This window comes from Sturnus vulgaris, chromosome 6 (genome assembly GCF_052056855.1).
Source record: "Sturnus vulgaris isolate bStuVul1 chromosome 6, bStuVul1.hap1, whole genome shotgun sequence".
Classification (NCBI taxonomy): Eukaryota; Metazoa; Chordata; class Aves; order Passeriformes; family Sturnidae; genus Sturnus; species Sturnus vulgaris.
In genome coordinates this window covers 31,283,930-31,305,927 of record NC_142248.1, presented here as the reverse complement: position 1 = coordinate 31,305,927, position 21,998 = coordinate 31,283,930, and the positions used below count along the sequence as shown (strand labels likewise).

General features: G+C 37.1%; 1 protein-coding gene across 1 annotated transcript in view; it reads right to left on the bottom strand.

Moving 5' to 3' along the window:
* Positions 1–18,358, bottom strand: part of TTC8 (tetratricopeptide repeat domain 8) — a 39,313-nt gene extending 20,955 nt beyond the window's left edge. The window contains exons 1-6 of the mRNA XM_014869866.2: positions 18,152–18,358; positions 9,701–9,730; positions 6,636–6,756; positions 4,341–4,404; positions 4,034–4,193; positions 3,185–3,274 (exon numbers count right to left, since the gene is read on the bottom strand). Coding sequence (XP_014725352.1) covers positions 3,185–3,274; positions 4,034–4,193; positions 4,341–4,404; positions 6,636–6,756; positions 9,701–9,730; positions 18,152–18,259 — 573 coding nt within the window. The 5' untranslated portion in view covers positions 18,260–18,358. The remainder of the gene's footprint in view (positions 1–3,184; positions 3,275–4,033; positions 4,194–4,340; positions 4,405–6,635; positions 6,757–9,700; positions 9,731–18,151) is intronic.
* Positions 18,359–21,998: the final 3,640 nt, after the last annotated feature.

Sequence of the window (21,998 nt, the reverse complement as noted above, 5' to 3'; positions counted from 1 at the left end):
AAAAAAATTGTTTGTAAATGACAAATAAATGCTAGTAATATTGCTTCTGAAACTCAAACACACCATCATAACACGAAAGATTAAAGAAGTCACATTCATCACCTGTGCTGTGGTTAACTGCTTAAAAGCCCACAACAACTACCCAACAAAATAACTGCAGCTTTGTTTCCTCCTGCATAAAGCTAATTAAGTCATACTTAAGTCATACCTTGTAGCTGTTCTGCACTAGACTATTAGATGGGTATATATCAGGTAATGGGGGTGGCATTTTCAGTGAATAAAATGTCATTGAAAGATACTGGATAACTAAGTGGAGACTGGAAGCCTCTGTTCCCAAAAATGTATTATAGGTGCTATAAACACAAGGTTCAACTGAGTTGAACCTTGACCTTCCTCTGCATCCAAATCCCAAGTCTTAATTGCTTCAAAAGAACAGAACGTTTTTCTAAATGAATTTAATTAATTCTAAAAAGCCAGGAGAAATTATTGCCCCATAAAGAAAGAAATAGAGAACAAGACCTCAGTTTCCTAAGGGCTTCCATGACCCTTCTGCCAGGTTTCTTGGACAAAATTCTTAAAATATTTACCTTCAGGAAACTAGAGAATTACTAATGAATTGTCATATCTTGTGAGGAAAATACAACCTACTTTTCTTCTAGTTTCGGTCAGAAAAGGCTCTGAATAGATTATTAAAAGACATTAAAGACTTATAAATAGTAACACGTAAGGAGCTCAGAATAGGTAGATAAGAAAAGAATAGACAGTAAAGAAGTAGTGGAACATTTTCTCCTCTAGTTCAATAACAGAGAAGCATTCAGTAAAAGTGTGTAAATCTAAAGTATTTACAAAAATATGTTTTCTTGCACGGCTGACATGAGAAATTTACTGCTGTTATGCACAGACTCTGACCTTCAAAAGGATTTAAGTGGCTGAACATTCACTTGGATAAAAATATCTAGAGTTATCTTAATAAGTCTATTAAAAATCCACAAGCTAAAAAAGACAAAACCTTCTGTTTTATACAGAGAACTGGTGCTAACTGGGATTTAACAGAGGCTTTCTCTGATGACAGGTGATATCTTATATGTCTACTATGCTGTTTCCTGGGATAGTCTTTAACATGGTTAATGTTAGTCAAAGAGAAGCTACATTTCGTCAAATATACTTCAAAACACTGGAAAACCTCAGAAAATCTAACTTCATAAAGATAGAGTGAGACTATTTTGCAAACACATAAGGAAGAAGTATGTAGGAAGTATTCATATACCAACATGAATAGACTGGCTAATCATGTGAATTCAACAGCTGCAAGGTTTATCACCTTTATGCACTGCGAGAGGTGACAGCTCAAAAAGTTTTAAAACTTTAATCAATTACTCTTAACAGAGAGTACAGTCTGCATTCTCACCCCCTGCTTTAGCTTTAACCTTAGTGCTGTTTTGTTTAAAAAAAAGGTATAAATCCATGTAGCTCCAAATTTAAACTTAGATCTTACATTCTGTGTGAAATGTTAATGTCATAATGTATTAGCTTCATAATACTGACAAGTACACTTGCTGCCTATGGATGTTTCTATGACTGTTGATTTACATTTTTTGGCTTAAGCTTCTTTTCATATGAAACTGAAGGAAGACAAATCTGCTACAGAAAATGCTAATTAAAACCCAAAATTGTTAAAAATATGTATGTTTCTCATTCCTGAGAGCCGTTGTTGAGAATATTTCCTCTGAAAGCTAACCTACCTACTTAAATAACATGTAATTAGCAATCACAATTAAAAGCTAACTGTCTTCAAGCACAAGAACTAAGCCTACTTTTTATGGATCTGTCTTATGTTTCTTTATCCTTCCCAGCTTTCTTACATTCCACTTGTTTTCCAGACTGATTTATAATAATGTGTGTGCTGGCTGATTGCCAGCAAGGACATAACTGGACAAAAAGCATGCAGTATCTTTTCAGCACTGATAACGAACTGATTTGTAACTGCCCTCAGATGTTAGTCTGGAAGTCTTCAATTACCTCACCAGACTAGAACTTACTACATTTGATACCTATTCTTCTGCCTAGTTTGGTTAAGAGGCCAAGAGACAGTGATGCAAGCAGTGGGCGAAGGATACAGTGCAATTACACAAGATTTATTTCCTTTGAAAACCACACTGCAATGCAATGCCTTACATCAGTCCTGATCAGACTTTAAAAAGCAAAAAAGCTGGTTGCTTATGAAAAACTGTTAAATAAAGTTTTGGACTGGAAGAGCTATTTCCACCAGCACATTATCAGATACTGCCAGTCTTCTTAACAGTATTCACCATTATGTTTCTCAAAACAGACTGAATTAATACTGGTTTGTTCACCTTTAGGCTGAGAGCCAAATATAGCTCCCTAGAGTGTGTTTGATACCTTGTGCTCCCTAGAGATAATTGCTTGATACGTTGTGCAAAATGAGCTGTTGGCCTCAGCCCAGCAGTTGTTTTTTATGAACACACTATGCACAGAAATCATGTTCAACCACACAGCTAACTGGTTGTGTCGAGGAAAGATTCAACTGAAAGGCAATAGAATGATAAATCTTCACACAACTTTCAACTCTCTGCCACTCAGAGCTGAAATCTGTAAGTTGGGCAGACAACCTGCAAAAACCTGTTCTATTGCCAGATAGTTGAATTGACCATCAATCAGATGATCTTAACTGAAAATTAAGAAGAATTCTGAACAAAAAAATGGTATCTTTTAACATAAAAAGTGTTAACTCATGCCATAAAAGCAAAGAAAAAAATCCAAACACTGTGAACGTATTCAGGCCAAGATTGCCATCTATTTGTACACAGAACCATATTTCCAGACATTAAGGAAGGTTCTGCTGGCTTTTTTTCTCCTAGCCTCTTTTTTCTTTTTTTAAATTGCCCTTCATCACTTCTAGATGCACAGCTCAAAGTTATTTACCAGTGGAATATTTTTTCCTATACGAATGTTTTTCCCAGGTTATACTTTCACTGTAACCTCTTTAGACACACCTTCAATTTCAAGTCTGGTGAACACTGTCAAAAGGTAACACACTATTTTTCTGAAGTTAATATCTAAACCACTGTTCATCATTGTTTTTATCCCCAATCCCATGTACAGTTATATTGGAATAACAAAACATGAAAACGATATCACAACACTAACTAAAATTGTTACATACCTTTGCCAGTTTGGGTTTCTGAGCATATTTTGTTAAATTCAGTCGAGACAGATTTATGAAAGGGCCATCTGGATTTGTTAGCATTGAAGCCTGAGGGGGAAAAAGAAGCTTTTTAAGTGGGAAGATCACCTACACTCTTCCTGAAGATTTTCAAGATATTATTAGTATACAAAAGAACACCAAAATTCCAAACAAAACATTTCTAGAGTCACTGCTCTACTGTGCAGTACAGGCTCTTCCTTCTCTGTCTCTGCCCACTATTTCCATACAGTGCCTAAGCATGTAGCTTGGCAGTTGGGATACATAACCAAAAAAAAATCTTCAAGAAATACTTAGGAAGATTAGTTCTTACCTGCAATAGTGAGAAGATGCCACATTTTGCCCTTAACGCGATTTTAATATGTATTACATATTCATGCTGGTTGCAGTTTATTAATTTTGCCAATAGAATGGGAGAAACTAGTATATACTATTCTCCTTATCTTCTGAAGTGACAGACACTGAGTGCTTAGCAATTGTTTTGTAGTAGACACTCATGGTGAAATCATGTCACAGTCTTTGCAGGCCTTCCAGGAATAAAAACATGTCTCAAGAAGCCTGTGAATTTGGAATTTATATGAATCCTGGTGAACTTGTGAATTCATGTACATTTTTTAATATAAACAGACTAGCCAATGCACAAGAAGTTATATTTTCAAACTCTATTTTGAAAATAATATAAAAAATTTAAAATACTCGCCTACTTCAAACTTGAGTTTAGATGCAGCTTTTAAGTAAACTACAGTGTCACTGTGCCAGAAACTGTGACCAAGAAATCTTCCATTCTGGGAGCAGAGGCAAGCAACTCACCGTGCCTGGCCTGATGTATCCTCCAGAAGCACTAGTGATTGGACGAGCTGTGAGAGCTGTTCGAGGTGTTCTTATCGCCTGCTCCATGGTGCTTGGCCGCCCACCTTGTGTGCTGGGTCTCACAAATCCTGTAATAGGTCTTCCTGATTGAGTTACTGGCCTGAAGATGTTAAGTACATTATCCTTATGTTAAGTGGTATTTACTGACAGAGAATTTAAACAGTTATATTCCAAACATATCATTTTCAGAAGTTTATGACTTGTTCATTTTTAACTTGTCACATTTTTAAAAATAGACTTCACATACCTAACAGCTGGGCTGGGGCCTCCACCTTGGCCAGTTCCAGGAAGTTTCAAAGATGTTCCCGGTCCTACAAAATAAGACCATTTCTCACTTCACTTTGAGATATTACTCCCTTGTCCAGAGGACTTCAAACATAATTGTGTTTTAAGATAAAGAGAAAGCCAGAAATTTCTTTACTCAAACTGAGAAGCCAAAGAGCTAAACAAAGAAGACAAACCTCAAATATTGCATTCTACCACTGATAAATTGAAAGACTATTGCAAGAAACCTGCCAAACAATGAATATTGGTTTTCTTTCTTTCAACCTCTCCATCCTCTTCTCCATCCCACGTAGGGGGAGTGCCTGTGTGGATACCTACTGGGATTGACCCAAACAATTGTCAAGAACATCTTAGAAACACCACACAGTGCTAAAGTAAGAAGGTTACTGAAACAATGAGACCAGGCTAACTTGAAATGGTATATTTTCTATCTGGTACCCAGACTTGAGCATGTAAATCTAAAACTTCACCTACAGAGCAGATCACCTACAGATGGAGAATAATATCGTATGATATTAGATCCTGGTAAGATCCCCACCTACAATTTAGAGCACTTAAAGTGTGAACTCATTCATATTCAAAGGTCATCAATGAAAACACTGAACCAGCTTGAGCACAGATGAACTGACAAAGGGTTCCCCTTTTCACATTTTTCTAGTTTTGGTGAGGAAAATGTTCACAGGGAATAGTTCCTTTGATCTCACACCAGGAAACTCAGTCCTTATTTTGAGAATCCCAAGCCAACTAGCTATGAATAGATGTGAAAGGCCACAGCAGTGCATGTGGCCACTAGAAGTATCAGAATTTAAGAGTGACATTTCAATAGTTAGTGATGATTAGAGACGACTCCTTTAACTCCCCAGTTAATAGCTGTGATTATCCATATTGCCAATTCGTACAAGTTTCTCAGTCATATAATGTTCACAAAGAAGTAACAGGTGAAGTTATAGTTGATAATTCCCACTAAAGATATGGCATACTGATAAAAGCTAGCAAATTTAATAATTTACAAAATACTGCAGGAGGTTATCTTTGGAAAGTTCTTATACTTTCTGAAAATTATATACTAGCTCAGGCACACTGAGCAGATTTCAAGCACCAATAGCAAAGTCTTATCTGCAGGATTCAGAAGTGCAGGCTACACTATTGTAATAATTTTCTTTAGATTTGAAGTCTGTGACACACTATCCAGAAAGTCACCTTTTTTTCAGTTTCAACATAGTATGAATATATTTTTCCAGAATGTCTTGTCTCTAAATAGTATTCATCGAATTATTTTTCTTGAAAGATAATCTCTAGCACAGGGGGCACAAAATCAAACGAAACTCTAAATTTTATTACTCTGGTGTTTTAAGACAGATTTATATAATAAGATGATCACAATGTATACACACATCTCCAGTACTGCCTGACTGTGACCAAGCATGTAATTAAAATTTTTAAAAATGTAATCAGATATGCAATTGGCAACATCTATACAGACAAAAAAAAGCTTTTAACACTTCAAGTATCAGTTCTGACCTATGTCCAGTTCTTCCCTTGAATTCCACATGCTATGTGGTTGAGAGTCACGTTTAATAAGTTACATAAAAATTTCCATATGGACTGTACTAAAGAAACAGAGAAAAATACAAATAATGCCAAAAAAGAAACACAAGACAACTAATTATTGTCCACTTGGGAGGAAACTGATGAAACTGAAAAGGCATTGCATAAAAGAAACAATGGCAGAGCTGAAGAACTGCTCTGTGAAGGAAGAGAAAAATGAAGTAGAGAAAAGCAGAAGAAAGATAATCAGTTCAGCTAACATTTGCAAGACATGATGCCAAAAGGTGATAACTGACTGCGCTACAGGCATATGGATAAAATTCACAGTACACCGAGAGCAAGTTTTTTGTCTAGTTTCCCACACGGCCTAAAGAAGCCAGAAAGGAGCAAAAGAAATCAACACACTGATGGAAAAAGCAAGTGACCACTCGTATGCTGACTACATTTCCCCAAATGTAGAGGAAAAGCTGACAAAACATGATTGAGCATGGTCTGAACTCTCATCTGACAGGCTTAAGTACTACATCAAGAACACACTGTGGATCTCAACATTGCCATGCAACCATAAAACAATCTAAACCACTTTTTTTACCAATACTAAATGCTGTATCAGGTCACTTCAGTTTGTACTATTCTATGGCAGATGACATAAGAGATGGCCAAAAGAGCTCTTGTTGAGTCAATGTATTTAAGTGAAAGTGAATCTTACGTGCAACTTGAGCAACGGCATTTTCATCCAGGATCATCTCTGCGATTCCTTCTTGATCCATATCAATTTCATCCACATACACCATTTCTGTCAAAGCTCGTGTTTTCAGGCTCCAGGCAGCCTGAATAAGGATAAGTAAAAAGTAAAATATCTTCAAGAAACTAAGTAAATAATCTAATCAGCAATTTTACCATTTCTTTATTATTCACTTCACAGTTTTATTAGGCTTGAATAAGGTATTGACTTAAAACAGCTGAGTATATCCATCTGTCTGATGTAGGTATAAAAGCGGACTAAGTTCTTTGTTCAAAGTATCAGCTGTAAAACACTGTACAAATATATACCCTAGGCATTTCAGATTATGAGAGTATTGGAATACATTTTAGTGACCTGAATTCACAAATTACTACATTGTATGTCTTGGAGGATAATCTGAGCAGCGTGGAAAGGCAAGAATAACTCTAGTCTATGTGACAAGCGTTGTGCAAATCAGTGGGGAGAAAAAAGAAAACAAGAAAAATCAGTAGCAGCCATATAGAAATACCAACAAAGTATGTGCAGGTCCAACCACTTCAATAATTTGATATGCTTGTAATGTACTCATAGAACTGGCGTGATAAAGGAAGTCACAAGACCAATCCCTGATCTTCCATCAGATATTGAACAGATCATCATAAATTTTTCAGATTAAAAATCACTGCCAAAGCAATTAGATTTGTTTCCTTTCTAACAGGGAGTACAGCAATCTGGTGGAAAAGCATATTTAGTATTGGCTAATGAGACTTTTCAAAACAGAAACAGACTGATGCTATCGTAATAGATATAAAGGTCAAACACATGGAAACATTTGTTCCTTAAATAGGAGGTATGAAAAGATCTGAAACTCAGACTTATTTAATAATTTAAGTAATCATTTAATGAAACATTTCTCATTCATCCTGTCTTTTCCTCTAGACTTCCCTTCTATGCAAATTTGTGTCAATCAAAAAGAAAGTGTATCTAAAGATGCTGAAATATTTTTAAAAAGCACTTTTAAAAAGTGCTTTCTTCCAAGCCGAAGTAAAGGAGGGCTTCAGTCAGCTGATTCAACCACAATTAAAAATCTTTATTCAAGAATGAAGAGAAAGGAATTCAGCAGGATGATCTGAATCTAGGCCATACAGTCATAATCCAGATCTGCTTTATTTTCTTTTCGTTTCTTCCTATGTAGTAGGATGACAGCCTTTAAATAATGTTGATACTTCTGTTGGATGTTCAATACCTTTAACAGTTTTTCATGATTCCATTAAGTATTTAGTTTGTTGAATTTTTAATATCTTGATGGTGCTCTGTTCTTTTCAAAGACATGCATATCTGCAGTCAACATAACCATGTCTATATGGGGAATATGCTTCAATTAGAGCTCTTGTATAGCCAAGAACAGGCTAATTTCTTATTAGAAGTAAGAAAATCTGCCCATAGTAATGATCTTTTCCTGGAAATTGAAAGTAGTAACTCCTCTACACTAACTGCTAAAACTGAGGTCAGTTCTTTGCATAGTCATAAGTGTATTATTGTGATTTTTCCACTAACAAACATGTGAAAACATGTTTTTAAAATCAACATATCTCTTTGCAATTACTGGGAAAATATCTGTCATAAAAAATAGATTCCTTAGGCATCTCTACCAGTCTAAAGCTCCTAGTCCAAGGCTTCACAGCCAACAAAAATTTCAAATATCACACAGTATTCCTTAATTAAACATCTGTTTGTAGATTACAGATCATGTGCTTTCTCTTAGTGGGACTGATAATTTTGTTTTCTGATAAGCACCATATCTGGAGCTTATGAAGATTAACTACATTTTTATGAAACAGCACCTATATGGTAGGAAAAAGAAAGGGAAGCTCGTTTCAGACAACCCACATATTCACAATATAACATATTTAGCTTGCTTAACTCATAATCAGAACAAAATTTACAACACCTAATAGCAATTAAAGACGTTCAGAAATGTGATACAGTATGTAAGTATACAGTATGCGGTATGTAAGTCTAAAGTCCAGAAAGAAAAGTGACAGTGTTTTTCACTCAGTTTATGAGAAGTTTGAAACTGAATCAAGTATTTTCTTCTTGTTCCTGAAAAGTCCAAAAAACAAATTAAAAATATAAACTTAGTATTTAAATTTATATGTTTTCTCTGAATATGAATACACATTTCTAAGATCTTGTATTCTCCAATAATCCTTTCTATTTTAATAAACTTTATACCATTACACAATGAAAACCCCAGAACACAACTACATTGTGAAGGGTAATAATTACACTCAAGAAGATATCCAGTAGTGTTTCAGTGAAATCATTCTTTATGTAAACAACTTGCATGAATTCACGGAGTGTAATAAAAGACCAGTAAAATATATTATGGAGCTGTATTTAAAGATGCCATTTCACATTGCATTTAATCTCTTCTGACTGTAGGCTAGAACCAAAAGATGCCATCACCTGCACAATACTATTCTTGCTATTGCAATAGCCTAGAGTTAATGTGGGCAGAGTGAAAATTAATTAATTACTCTCAGTCTTCCATCACTTATGCAAATCATCATCATGCACCTACAAGGCTACCAGAGTCTACACAAGGTAGGCAGAGAGCCTGAGCTGGAAGAGCAGGAAGAGCATGGGTAAGAGCCCACCATTACATGCATTAAATAAAACATGAAAGTGAGTCCTAAGAACACAAACATTGTTCTGTCTGTGAATATACGTTGTTTTCTTCCTAATCTCATCTGCAGATGAAGGTCATTCAGTTCAAGGTAGATTCTATTTAGCTTTTAGAAAGCACTGAACTGCTGAATAAAGATATAAGAAAAATATGAGAGAAATAAAATTCAATCAGATATAAAAGCTGCCTGTTAAAAATATCAAAAATCTTCCCCTTATCAAATAAAATGCCTTACCAATAACAACAACAACAAAAAAATCATGCTATTGAAGACTTAACAACAAAACAAGTATTATTCAGTGTATCAGAAATTCTTCCCAATGACTGCATCTAATAATTGTATTTATGGAAAGAGCTTTACCTGAAACACAGTATATTCAGAATCAAGCTCCTGAAAAGAAAGAAAATAGAAACTGATGAATGGAAATGTCAAACAATAAAAACAACACAAGTGCACTTATACTTTGTGACGACCTCATTTTGCACAAACATTTTCTCTCTGACACATATATCCAAATTTCCATTTTATTACATTATCTCAAATCCATTATGAAGCTAATCAATGCTTTGCACAATGAAAGTAAATTTGCAGTAAGTGTATCTCTCTGATACCTTTGCTTTCTTGCTCCTGCTGGATCATCCTAGCCAAATCTTAGATTAACATTATGAAGCTGAAAAATGATAGATTAAAAGAAAATTAATTTGGAAGATGTATGCACATCTCCTAAAAACTAACCAGATTATCACACCATGGTCTTTACAATACCTACTTAATAAAATCCATTTTTGCAAACTTTTTTTAGCTGCTGCTAGTGATCACAATGTTACCACTCAAGAAGACAAAAGAAAATTTCAGCACTTTTTCATGGTACTGTTATGATGAAAATTATGTATCCATTGCATTTGGACAGTAATACTGCAAGTGGAATAAATGTCAAATTAACAGCCTATTGCACTACTAAAAAACAAAAGTACCAGATTTAAGTTTACTGTAAGTGAAAAAGCTGGAACTTGCATCTAATTGAAAACTTCTGGTAAAATTGAGTAAATACTGACAGCAAAAAATATAGATATATCACCAATTAGTGTGTAGTTATCATGTTTACATAATATTTAAACTACCCCTCAGTGCTTTTGCTGTTCACTTCCAGGGACTTGGTGATGAGTTTTTCCTAATGCATTACTTTAGCTTTAGACAAGGAAAGTGGGAGATATATGTTAATTTCTCTAAATCATTATTAATCTTTCATAGTGTCAGATAATTTCTGCTCCTAGAGGCAGTGAAAAATTTCTTGCATATCTGGCATTGTGTAAATCTATCACAATGAAATCAACTATATCAGACTGAATATACAATCTTCAAGAAATTCAGACTATAAAGGGACTTCTGAAGGTCTCTAGTCCAAAGCCCTCAAAGCAAGGTCAGCTATGGAGTCAGTTGAGGTTGCTCTAAGTCTTGTCCAATTGGATCTTGAAAACTTGCAAGGATGGAGGCTGCACAATGCCACTGAGCAACCTGTTCCACTGCTGACTATCCTTATCGAGAAATGTTTTTCCTCATACCGAGCCAAAGCCTCCTTCACTTCCCTGCACCATTGCAAGAGGTGCCTGGCTCTATTTTCTTGATCACCTCCTTGTATGTATTAGAAGGCTGCTATTAGATTACACCAATGCCTTCTCCCAGCTCAAGCACTGCCCTGCTGCTGGCTTGCTTTGCAGCCAAGACACAGAGCTGCCTTCTGTTCCACCAGGAGAATGGCAATGTCGAGATCACCCCTCTGCAGTATGAGACATGGTCTACTTCTTTCAATTAGAACATTTTTACTCAGTAAACTCTATGACAGCAGGGACCTGGAATACTGGTGAAGGACATCTTCCTTCCATAGTGTACTGGAATTTGTGGCCTTTAAAGGATTGTATTTGGAGCCTAAAAGCTGTTTGCTGGTGTTAGAATGCATAACATATCTTACACATTGAGTATTCTATGGAGCTAGATATTAATTCAGGGATTAATCTCAGTTGACTGTGGCGTACCTGGGCCTGACTAAGGCACTGAAACTGGCTTTGCATCTTAGTTGTACAATTAAATGAACTACTACAATTCTTTTATGTATAGCAGTTGTTTGCTGAAAAAAAAAACTATTGAGCTTTCTAAGCAATAAAGGTGTCTTGGAGTGACTGTATGATGCCTATATCCCCAAATCGTCTGTTCTGTTGGTGTTGAATATTAAATTCTGAAACTTTAAGACTAGTTCCAGGACATTGAGATATTTCAGCTTGCATTTCATTCACCCCATTGTGTCTGAGTATTACAGTACATATGAAGATTGTTTTAAGAACAGTAGGTGGTCTTCCATACGATATGTGCTACAGTACCTAATGAGGACAAATTTGGTATATTACGTCAACACTAATACAAAAACGCCTCGATGCTACAGAGGTGTGTCTTACTTTAGGCACTGTTCATTAGTTAAAAAAATAATGTAAAAATCAAACAAATTTGCTTATGTAGGAGCACTTATATTACTATAAAATTCAGAAATTACATCCCTCATGATTTTGGCAAAAAAGCAGATTTGATCAATAACACTAAAACCATTGCACTTTTATAATTGTAGGTGAGAGTATGCATTGTTCACACGTACTAATACATTGTTTCAGTTTTTGACAAGAAGTAACTTCAGATTTTAAATAACCCTCAGGCAGATAACAGGACCCTCAGACTAAGCTGAAGTATGGAATAACAAAAATACATTAAAATATAATATACTCTAACATGGGTGGATCCAGCAGTTGCCACACATGCAAGTAATCCACAGGAACTAGATTTTAAATAAAGAGTTCTTTGAGAGGATTAACAAATAGCATTGCCCTGTAAGCTTGTCTCTCAAAACAAAAGCTCAAATTTATTCTTCATTTACACATATAAAGCTCCCTTGAAAGTCAAAAGATTGCAAAAGTAATGAAGGAACAATTTAATCCAGATCCCTAAATCTACTGAGGGCACTTTAATATTAAAATGTAAAGTGAGTTTATTTGAATATCAAAAATACTTAGAATAATTAATTTTTTTTATGCTTAGAGCCTGGAAGAGGGAATATATTACATACCTTATATTATAATAAGGCTTCACTCTACAATTTGTTTCAGGTGAATATAATTTAATACATGCAAAATATTAAAATTATTATATTCTGAAAATGTTCTTCAAATGATTTAGAGCAGAAACACAGGAAAAAACCCCAAATCTTTACCAAGGAACAATGACTTCACTCTAAGTGTCACTATTTTCAAGCATAAACTTACAGTCTCTTGCACCAGTAAGTGATTTCAGTTGAAGATGCTTTTTCAAATCAAGTTCAATGCCCATAAACATAACCGTGATAACTTTATTATGATCTTACAAAAACAGGTATGCAAATTATCGCAGCTGAAAGTTCAACGTGGGAGAAGAAAGGATCAATGAACAAAAGCAAATCCTCATAGAAGACCATTACTCAAGTTAAAGGAAGAACATCCACTATATGTCTATTAATTATACTAGGCAATTTTTTTCTATTGTTAAACTAGAGCAGGCCTCATACATGGGTTCTGTTTATTGCCTTGAATCTGACATATGGAACACAAAGAGTAATCAGATTAGGTGATTAATCAGGATCATCAACAGAGACAGTCCTGGATTGTATTTCCTCTAGGTCATGCTATTACTATAAACACAGAAGACAAGGCCTGTCTGCTTACAAGAGGAAATTAAACTGAACACCAGTATTTTACGTGTTTCTATGCCCAAATGCTAATCATACAAAATACAGTTTTTGTTTATCCTGAAATACGAATGTCAGCATAGAAGTGAATTCCACCATACCATTTATATTCCTAATTCTTAAATGAAGAAATGCACAAGATATTTTATAGAAAAAAATTTCAATCTTCCACAAGATGTTATTCAGTAGCAGCTAATTATTCTTCTATCACAATATTATTTATTAAGAACTCTTCAGGAAAACCTCATTGATTTTAAAACATTTCAGTTTTGTGGTTGAGCTCTTTAAGAATTCAAGATTTATAATGGCATAGTATTTGATACTGCTATATATGAATATTTCTGATTCATACCCAGTTAGCTAAAAGGTCAACAAAGTACTTTAAAAACCTCCTAGGGCTTACTGCATCTGTTGACAGGGTTCAAAGAGAGTTCTGCACCAATTAAGATAGCTTCTAAATGTATGTACATGTGACTATTGACTGGATCATCAGAAAACTTATTTTTAAGATCTTTGTATCATCTTTTGCCATGTCCTTACAGGAGAACTTATTATTATACTTGTGATACAAACACATCCTGAATACTAAGCTATATGTACAGGGAGTGGGAAATCAAGACATAGGTCAAGATACACTGGTCAAGAAAATTTCTTACTACATTTTTAAGTGTGGTGACAAAAATGCACCTACATCTAAGGCTATTGCAAAGAGCTGGTTTCAGCAGCCCATAGCTCTAGGACAGTGCTGCAGATGCAATGGAGCAGGAGTGGTGCTATGATTAAGCAGACGAGATGGGAAAAAAGTGCAGGCTTTCACACAGGAAAGGCCATCTCTTTAGGCATGAAAACACTCTCCAGCTAGGCATTGTTAGACTCTTCCTTTACTCATCTGCTGTTACGTGACTTAGAAAGGAGAAGGCCAGTTACCTGAGTATGAAAAAGTTCTGACTTGTAAGAGTCACTGTTTAGCTCAATCTGGGCACATCTTTAAAGGACACCAGCTCCTGTAGCTTAAATTATATCCTAAGGCATACTGTTCAAAGAAGCGAGTCCCTGAACAGTGACAGAGGCTACTGTTCCTACAAGACTCCTCATTCCCTGGCTGCAGAGGTTGGGAAGCACACGCTTAGCAGAATATGGGACAAGAGGATAAGAACAGATGGCACAGTGATTACAGCCATTGAGTATTGCCTCGTGCTGCACAGCAGCTCACTTAATCCAAACTTTCTGCAAGTGTTGTCATTTGTCTGTCTGCTTTCCTGGTGCCCAACATGACATATCTCGGGTTTGATTTGCAGAAGTGCTACCATTAAGAATCTGACCATTAAATCTGCTAGAATTGCTATGTGTCTTTTAAGCATTACAAACCACACTTACTGGGTTAGCTACCAAAAAGGATACATACTAAATTTTAGATAATTTGCCAGCTTATGTTAAAATACTATTAATGTAATTCACACAGATGGAGAACAGCATCATTCTCTGGTAGGTGGCTTAAGATGACAGAATTAAAGTTCAATCAAAATATTTATTAACATGCCATTTCAAAAGTAACAGAGATACCAGAAATCAAAGTCAAACTGCCTGAGAATGATCTTCGATTCTCAATTAATGTAGAAATAAAATAATCATAGATCACGTTTCCAATATTCACACCTACAGTAAATTAGATGATATGCTACTATTGGAATAAATTTAGAATAATGCAAAATAGGATTAGACTATGCAAGCCAGGAGAGTTAAGTAATGTATGTCACTTATTTGAGTTCTAATTAGTGTTCAGAGTTCTAACCAGTGTTCAGCCTTGGATTTTAGTACCTTTCAAAGGTTTTAGAAAAATAATTATTTTATTAAATGCAAGGTATATATGCTACAATCCATAAACGTGATTTGATTTTGCATTCTGCTATGTTAAGTAAGTTCAAAATGGTTTTTAAGGTTTCAAGGACATATAAAACATATTCTTGAGGCATGTTACTACTTCCTTTACTCACACCTGAAGTTTAGAAGGGTAAAAAGGACAGACAGGTACCTGAAAGTAGCAAGTGTTAAAAAGTAATGAGCTGAAAGTGCAACAGCATGGGTAAGGAAAACAACATTACAAATGAGAAGCAGAATAATAAAATAAATACAGGCTTATTTGGACAGATAACCAGAAAATATTAGGATTTTAAGTTGAATACAATAAAAAGGATAAAATCTAAATATCATTAACACAGTTGACTGACAAAGAGAAATGCTGTTCCATACTAAGCTTGCCATGAATGTTAAAGTTATATTCTAATGAGAAAATCGAAAAATGTTTTATTTAAGAGATTTTAGGTATAACATTTTGTATGTTGAGCTGGTTTGAGTTTGGTTCAAGTTGCACTCTTGAAAGTTATTTAACCAATATTCTGGTTTCTGCAATCTGCTGTACTACAATGAACAGGTGGTATAAATAATGCTACATCTTCTGTCAGGAGCTGTGCTTTTTGGACTGTCTGGACTAACAGAATGATGGAAAAGAACTGTGTAGCCATTCCATTACACACCATGAATGCAGTATACTCCACAATCCTTCTGAAACAGCATGCTGAATTTCCATTTATTTATCATCTCTACACTTATTTTATTTTTTTTTTAAATCTCTAAATTGTTATTCCTTATGTGAAATACTTCTATAGAATAAAATCCACTTAGTGTCTGCAAACTTTACTTGAACACTGCTGCATGAAATCTTTTCAGACAAAAGACTGAAACATCCTGTCATACATTTTTAAAGATTTATTTATTCATTTATTAATTTATAAAGATTGATATTTCCTAATCTCAAATAGATATACTTTCAAATACTTTTAGAAGTCATTCCTCCCTGCTTAAGTTGAGCTCTTAATAAGGATTCCTCAAGATTATATGAGGCAAGAACCAAACTAATCTTATTTCAAGTTTGCTTCTCTTCCATCTGAACTTTCCCATAGGTTTGAAATGTCCTGCTGCTAAAGAGTGCCTTTTTCACACAAAACTGTGAATAGGAACACAGTTCTGAAATTAACATAATGAATTATAAAGTCCGGTCATTTGCATGCAACTGTGGCCTGAAAGCTTTTTCAAAACAGTGATGAAACTTTTCTTAAAATTCAGAGATTTCACGTAAGACTTCTAAGAGCTTATGATCTGATCTGGTATAGACAATGCTCACAACACCATCCTCTACCACTTCTCAAAGGAAATTATCTTAAATGCTTTTCATCTTTCATTCTTATAAAAGATGAAGCTTATAGACTGGTGTGAACATTTCAAATATTAAATCGGGTAATCAATTGTTTGTCTCAATACAGAATTTGGAAAAGCTCTCAATTGCTGGTATTTAAGGTCCTTGTTCTCTAAGGAGAACGTGTCCTTGTCTAAGAAAACAATTTAATTTATGTACTTAAATGCTTCACCATGTTTATGATCTATATTTGGGAGAAGGAAAACCAATTAGGATCTACATCAGAGAATCACAGAATGTGAAGGATTTGAAATGGACCTTAAAGATCATCTAGTTCCACCCTGCCTTTGCCATTGACAGGGACACCTCCTACCAGACCAGGCTGCTCACGGCCTTACCCAATTACATCCTCTCATTGCTGTTTTGTTAATTTCCTCTTAAGCATTTTTTCTCAGCCCCATACATTTTGTATTCCTTACCAGGCCTACTGGAAACAGCCCAGCAGAAGTTTGGAGTTGACAGGTGTAACAATACCATTTTATACTTGAGCTTAAGAACAGAGTAGAAATGAAGTTGTCTTTACATTCCCATGTTGAGATCACAGATTGAAAAAGATTTTACTCATGAAAAAACTTTCTAAATTAAGAGCAACAGAAGCATTATGATCTTTACAACTTTTATTTACTGTTATCTGTGCAATTTCAAGAGCTTCTTTCACAAATCAAGTGTTGCAAAGATCACATATATAAAGACCCAATAATGTAAATGCATATAAATAATACAGCACTAGCATGGAACTGAGTCCCATTTAGGGTTCAGGAATAATATTCTTGGAATACTTTCTCCACTAAAAATGTTTCTGCTGATGGGTCCTTGTTGGTGCCTTACAGTATAAAGCACAAAAAATCTTTTAAATATCTATCCTAAACCAGTTCAAATAATTACTGTGCTTTATATTTACACTATTGTGTGACTACGCTTTCTTTAAAGACTTGTGCTTTGTGATAAAAAGAACTGCATTCAAGATTCTTAAAACATCTGTCTATAGGATACTTTGAAAGACTTACAAATTTACTGCAAAGTGTTTAAGATGAAGTCTGTTCAATTACTGTTTTTAAAAAATGGCATAAAAATGTTTGCATGCATGTAAACAATAATCCAGAAACAACTTTCCCAAATCCTTTCTTCTTATAGAAGGGTGAGAAAATATGTAGGTATTGAAAAACGAGTCCTACGTTTCCAGAGACTCTGCAGCTGGAAAAAGAGCAAAGACAGAGATATGTAAATACCTCCTGTCCCGAGGTAGGCTCATAGGTAAGCTGAGCTAAAATGCTTGTCTCTTAACCTTATGTGATTTGGTCCTTGCAGCAGCTACGGTTTTTAAACATCAGTATAAAATCAACAGGAACATCCCTAGCAGACCTGATTTTTAGTCTCAGCTTTACTCTCTTTAACTCTGCAAAACCTTGAGTGCGTTAAAGCTCTCGTTGCCAAGAGCCCGACCCGCACTGCTGTCACAGCAGCGCTCCGGCAGCACCGCTGCCCGCTGCCCGCTCCCATCTCTGGGGCGGGGGGGGGAGGCTCCACCGGGGCGTGTCTGGGGCGGAGCTCAGCGCCCGCTCGCCGCCTCCAGGCCCGGGGAAGAGAAGGGGGCGCGGAGAGGCAGCACTGTCCGGCCTCCCGCTCCGGGAGCTCGGCTGCGGGATCCCAGCGCTCGCTCCTCGCTCACAGGGATCACACCCGCCCCTCGGGCGGCTGCAGCAGGCACAGAGGGGTGCCGTGGTGCTGAGGCAGCCGGGACGCGGCCGCTGCCGGCCCTCACCGCCGCCGCCCGGCCCGGCCCGGCCCCCGCTACCTGCTCGCTGGGCGGCCTCTCCAGCAGCTGCGAGCAGACATCGGCGCACTCACGGAACTTCCTCCGCCTGAAGTAGCTCCAGGCCTGGAACAGCGGCTCCAGGCCCATCTCGCCGGCGGGAGCACCGAGGAGGTCCGGCCGGGCCCCGGCGCCTCCCGCCGCGTTGCCGCCGAGCGGGGCCGCGCTGGTGCTGCCGCGGAGCCGCCGGGCCCCGCCTCGGCCGGCTGGGGCGGAGCGCCGGGGCCGTGGGGGAGGCGGCTCTGGCGGCCTCCGGGGCCCTGCCGGTGCCGGGCAGCTGCCCTGCGACCCCGGGCACGGAGCTGCGGCCCCGCTCTCGGCCGAGCCCCTCCCTGCCAGCGCCTCGCGTGGGCTTATCGCATACCAAGGTGACCAGACTGAAAGCAGAGTTTGATCTGTAATACTGGCACCAGTAGTCTTCCAATAACCCCACTGTTCTTAACTGTTGTCATTTTCTGTCCTGTTATCTAAAGGAGTTAGAGTAAATGCCTAAATAAGAATAATAGTCCATTAATCCATGTTTGATAAAATGTCCTTAAGAGCCATGGAGCCCTGGTTGAGAAAAGTACAGATTGCTGTGAACAACACTTTTCAGTCTTGCAGTCTCTATCAGTTCCTTTAGTTAATTTCTTATCGTGGGGAAATTATCAGACCGAGATATTTAGAGATTTAAAAGCTGGAATACAGTTGCTCCTAGTTTATATGTACTATAAAATGGTGATTGCAGCCATCAACCAAAGTAAAAGAAAAAATGCCTAGGGATGCTTGGAGCAGTAACTGCATTTGTGGTGTGAAAATCTTTGAGGGACAAACACCAACAAGATTGCAAAAATCACATTGTAGCCATTTAAAGAGATCATTCTGGTTTTATTGCTTTTGTCTCACTTAAACCACCAATTTATCCAAGATGCATGAAATTAATACCCAGGCTGGCAAGATCAATGTCAGGTGCAAAGATGGAGAAGCAGAAGTGCCTGTCCCAGAACTATCACTTATTCAAATATGGGAGTAAGTGGCTTGAACTGAAGTAGCAGTTATAAACAGCTTTGCTTTGGTTGTCCTGTGAACAGTGTACAGGTCTATTGGGTTTTCATGGCAAGGCTTTGGGTGAGAGCCCATGTGAGTGGCTTCTGTCACAAGCTGCTGAAAGCTTCCCCTATGTCCAATAGAGCTGCTGGACAAGGCCAATGGTGGTAGCACCTCTGGGATAACAATTTTTAAAGGGGAGAAAAAACCTGCACAACTGCAGCTCAAGACAGGGCTATGTGAAACAACTGTGAAGGTCAGTAAAGAAGGGGAAGCAGTGCTCCAGGCAGCAGAGCAGAGATCCTGCAGCCTGTGGTGAAGACCTTAGTGAGACAGCTGTGCCTCTGCAGCCCATGAAGGACTGCGGGGGAGCAGAGGATGCTTGAAGGAAGCAGGTGGCTGCTCAAAGGGAGCTGTGACCCCATGGAAAGGTCACAGTCTGAAGTCAGATGGGTAGATACTGCAGCATAACTCCTCAGCAAAAGGAAGGGGAAGATGGTTCTGCAGCAATTTTTGTTTGCTGTACTGCTAGGAAAGGTATTCATTGCACTTAGTGATCAAGCTCAACTACTGTTGCCCTATGGCAGCAATTAGATCAAGATGCATCTTCAGCTTTTTCGCAATGATGTTTTAGTGTTGCAAATGACAGGAAAATCAATTTTCCTTCTTTCCAACTACCCCCTGGAAGGGGTTTTTGTTCTCTGTTTGGTTGCAGATAAGTAGGTTTTTTCCACATGATGTATGAAGCCAGAAAATTTTTCTCTGATATTGGCACACAGATCATCCTGTGCATATCATCTCTGATAATACTGCTTTTCACTTCCTGTGTGGAGGAATATTCTGAGCTTTCTAATATGGAGATTCTCATTTATATTGATAATTGAAATCCCCAGCTTTGATTTTTTAACCAGTATTTTCTCCAAATATTATCTCTATGGGTGGCCCCATTCCACTTCTCTAACTTACTAAAATCCTGGAATACAGCACAGAGAGTCCCTGTGGCTGTCATTGTGTGCTTTGTAGAGCTCTTTATGATTCAGGTCCTTCTGCAACAGGCTGCTCCAGTGGGTCCCCCATCGGGTCACAAGTCCTATCATGAACCTGCTCCAGCATGGGCTCCTCTCTCCATGAGGCCACAGGTCCTGCAAGGAGCCTGCTCCAGAACAGCTTTGCCATGTGGCTGGAAGCGTTATATGTTACAAGATAGCTTTTCAATGTCTTAGAGGAAATCAGTGGTTGTTTTTAGTACCAGTAGTAGTGCTTAAATCTCAGTGTTCAGGAAGTACTTTTGTGTGTAGAGTGTGGAAAAAGAATAATTTTGAATATGCTTTGTTTCTTTCCCAGAGCTCAGGGCTAAGACACTATTTGTACTTTGCTAGAGCTATCCACTTCTTCACCCACCCTCTCAAAATGAGGAAAATTAACTTTGTGCAAAGTTCAACAAAATTAATTTGAGGAATTACACCTGAGATGTACCTGATTTGTAGGAGAAGAACAAATTTTAATTTTTCTGTGGAACATTGACATGAAAAAAAAATCAGAATTTAGTAATAGAACATCCTGGGAGAGATTGTCTAGGTGGACAAGACATTTTCCCATATGAAATGTTACAAGTAGTGTCTGATTGTGTGATATTATGAAAGGTGGAATTTGCCTGGCTTTAGTGTAATATAGGCTTGTTGGCATTTTTTTTACCAAAGTTTTGTAGTCTAGTGGTTAGTCCTTTCCACTACCTTAGTTAAAATGCTTAATTGATCATAATAGTCAAATGTTCTCCAACTATAATGATTTCCTCCATGTGTATTGAGTCTGTGCTGTATTGGGACAATGACAGGTATGTAACATAACTACAGAAATCACCAGGGTTTAGTAAAGAAAAGTCATGTGCTTGTCTTGTATAACTGTGCACATTCATTGTATTAGAGGTGACCTGACCTTAGCTGGGATGTTTTGAGTGACTGTTCTCATCCTCTGTGAATGGACAGGAAATTTAGTGGTGCTGCTTCATTTACAGCTTGAGTATTGTGATGATATCATTGTCACATAGATAATTTGGACCTTGGCTTCATTGATTTGAACCAAGAACAAAAAATTCAGGAATCAGAAGTAACAGTCAGTTCCTGTTCTGTCTATTATTTATTCTTAATTTGAAAACTAGTTGTCCCTGAGATAGGCTGCAATAAAAAACTCTCACTATAGTTATTTATGGATGTAAATATCAGGGAGCTCTACTGAACAGAATGGATTATTTATTTTTATTCAGAAAAAACATGGTTTGTATAATTGCTTTTTTAAAATGTAGATTTTGTGACAACTGTGTACTGGACTTTAATCGTGTTTTAATCAACTGTTCAATACCTTGTCATGATTAAATGTTTCTTAGAGATTTAAATCTGCTTCACATTTTCACCTTTTATTTTAATAGTTTTTTCCATTTTGCTGAAGACACTTTAAACTGATACTGAACACTGGCTCTGAGTGGATAGATGTCTTTAATGTTTTTCATCTTTATAGACTCCTGCAGAATAAATGATTGAGATGCTTAAAATGCTTTGCATTTTCTAGATATTTTTATAACTTTTCTTTGCCAGTCTCTTAATATTTAAACTGAGTTTAAATGTATCTAATGTATCATGAGATACATGAATTAGCTTCTTACAAAGTACATGCAGAAGAGAGTAGGATAGGACCCATCAACACTTAATATACCTTTCATTTTAAAAACATAGCTGCTATAGGTTGACTTTGTCTCCCATGACTGTAAGTCTCCCATGAGAGTCCTTTGCACACCAATCAATCATAC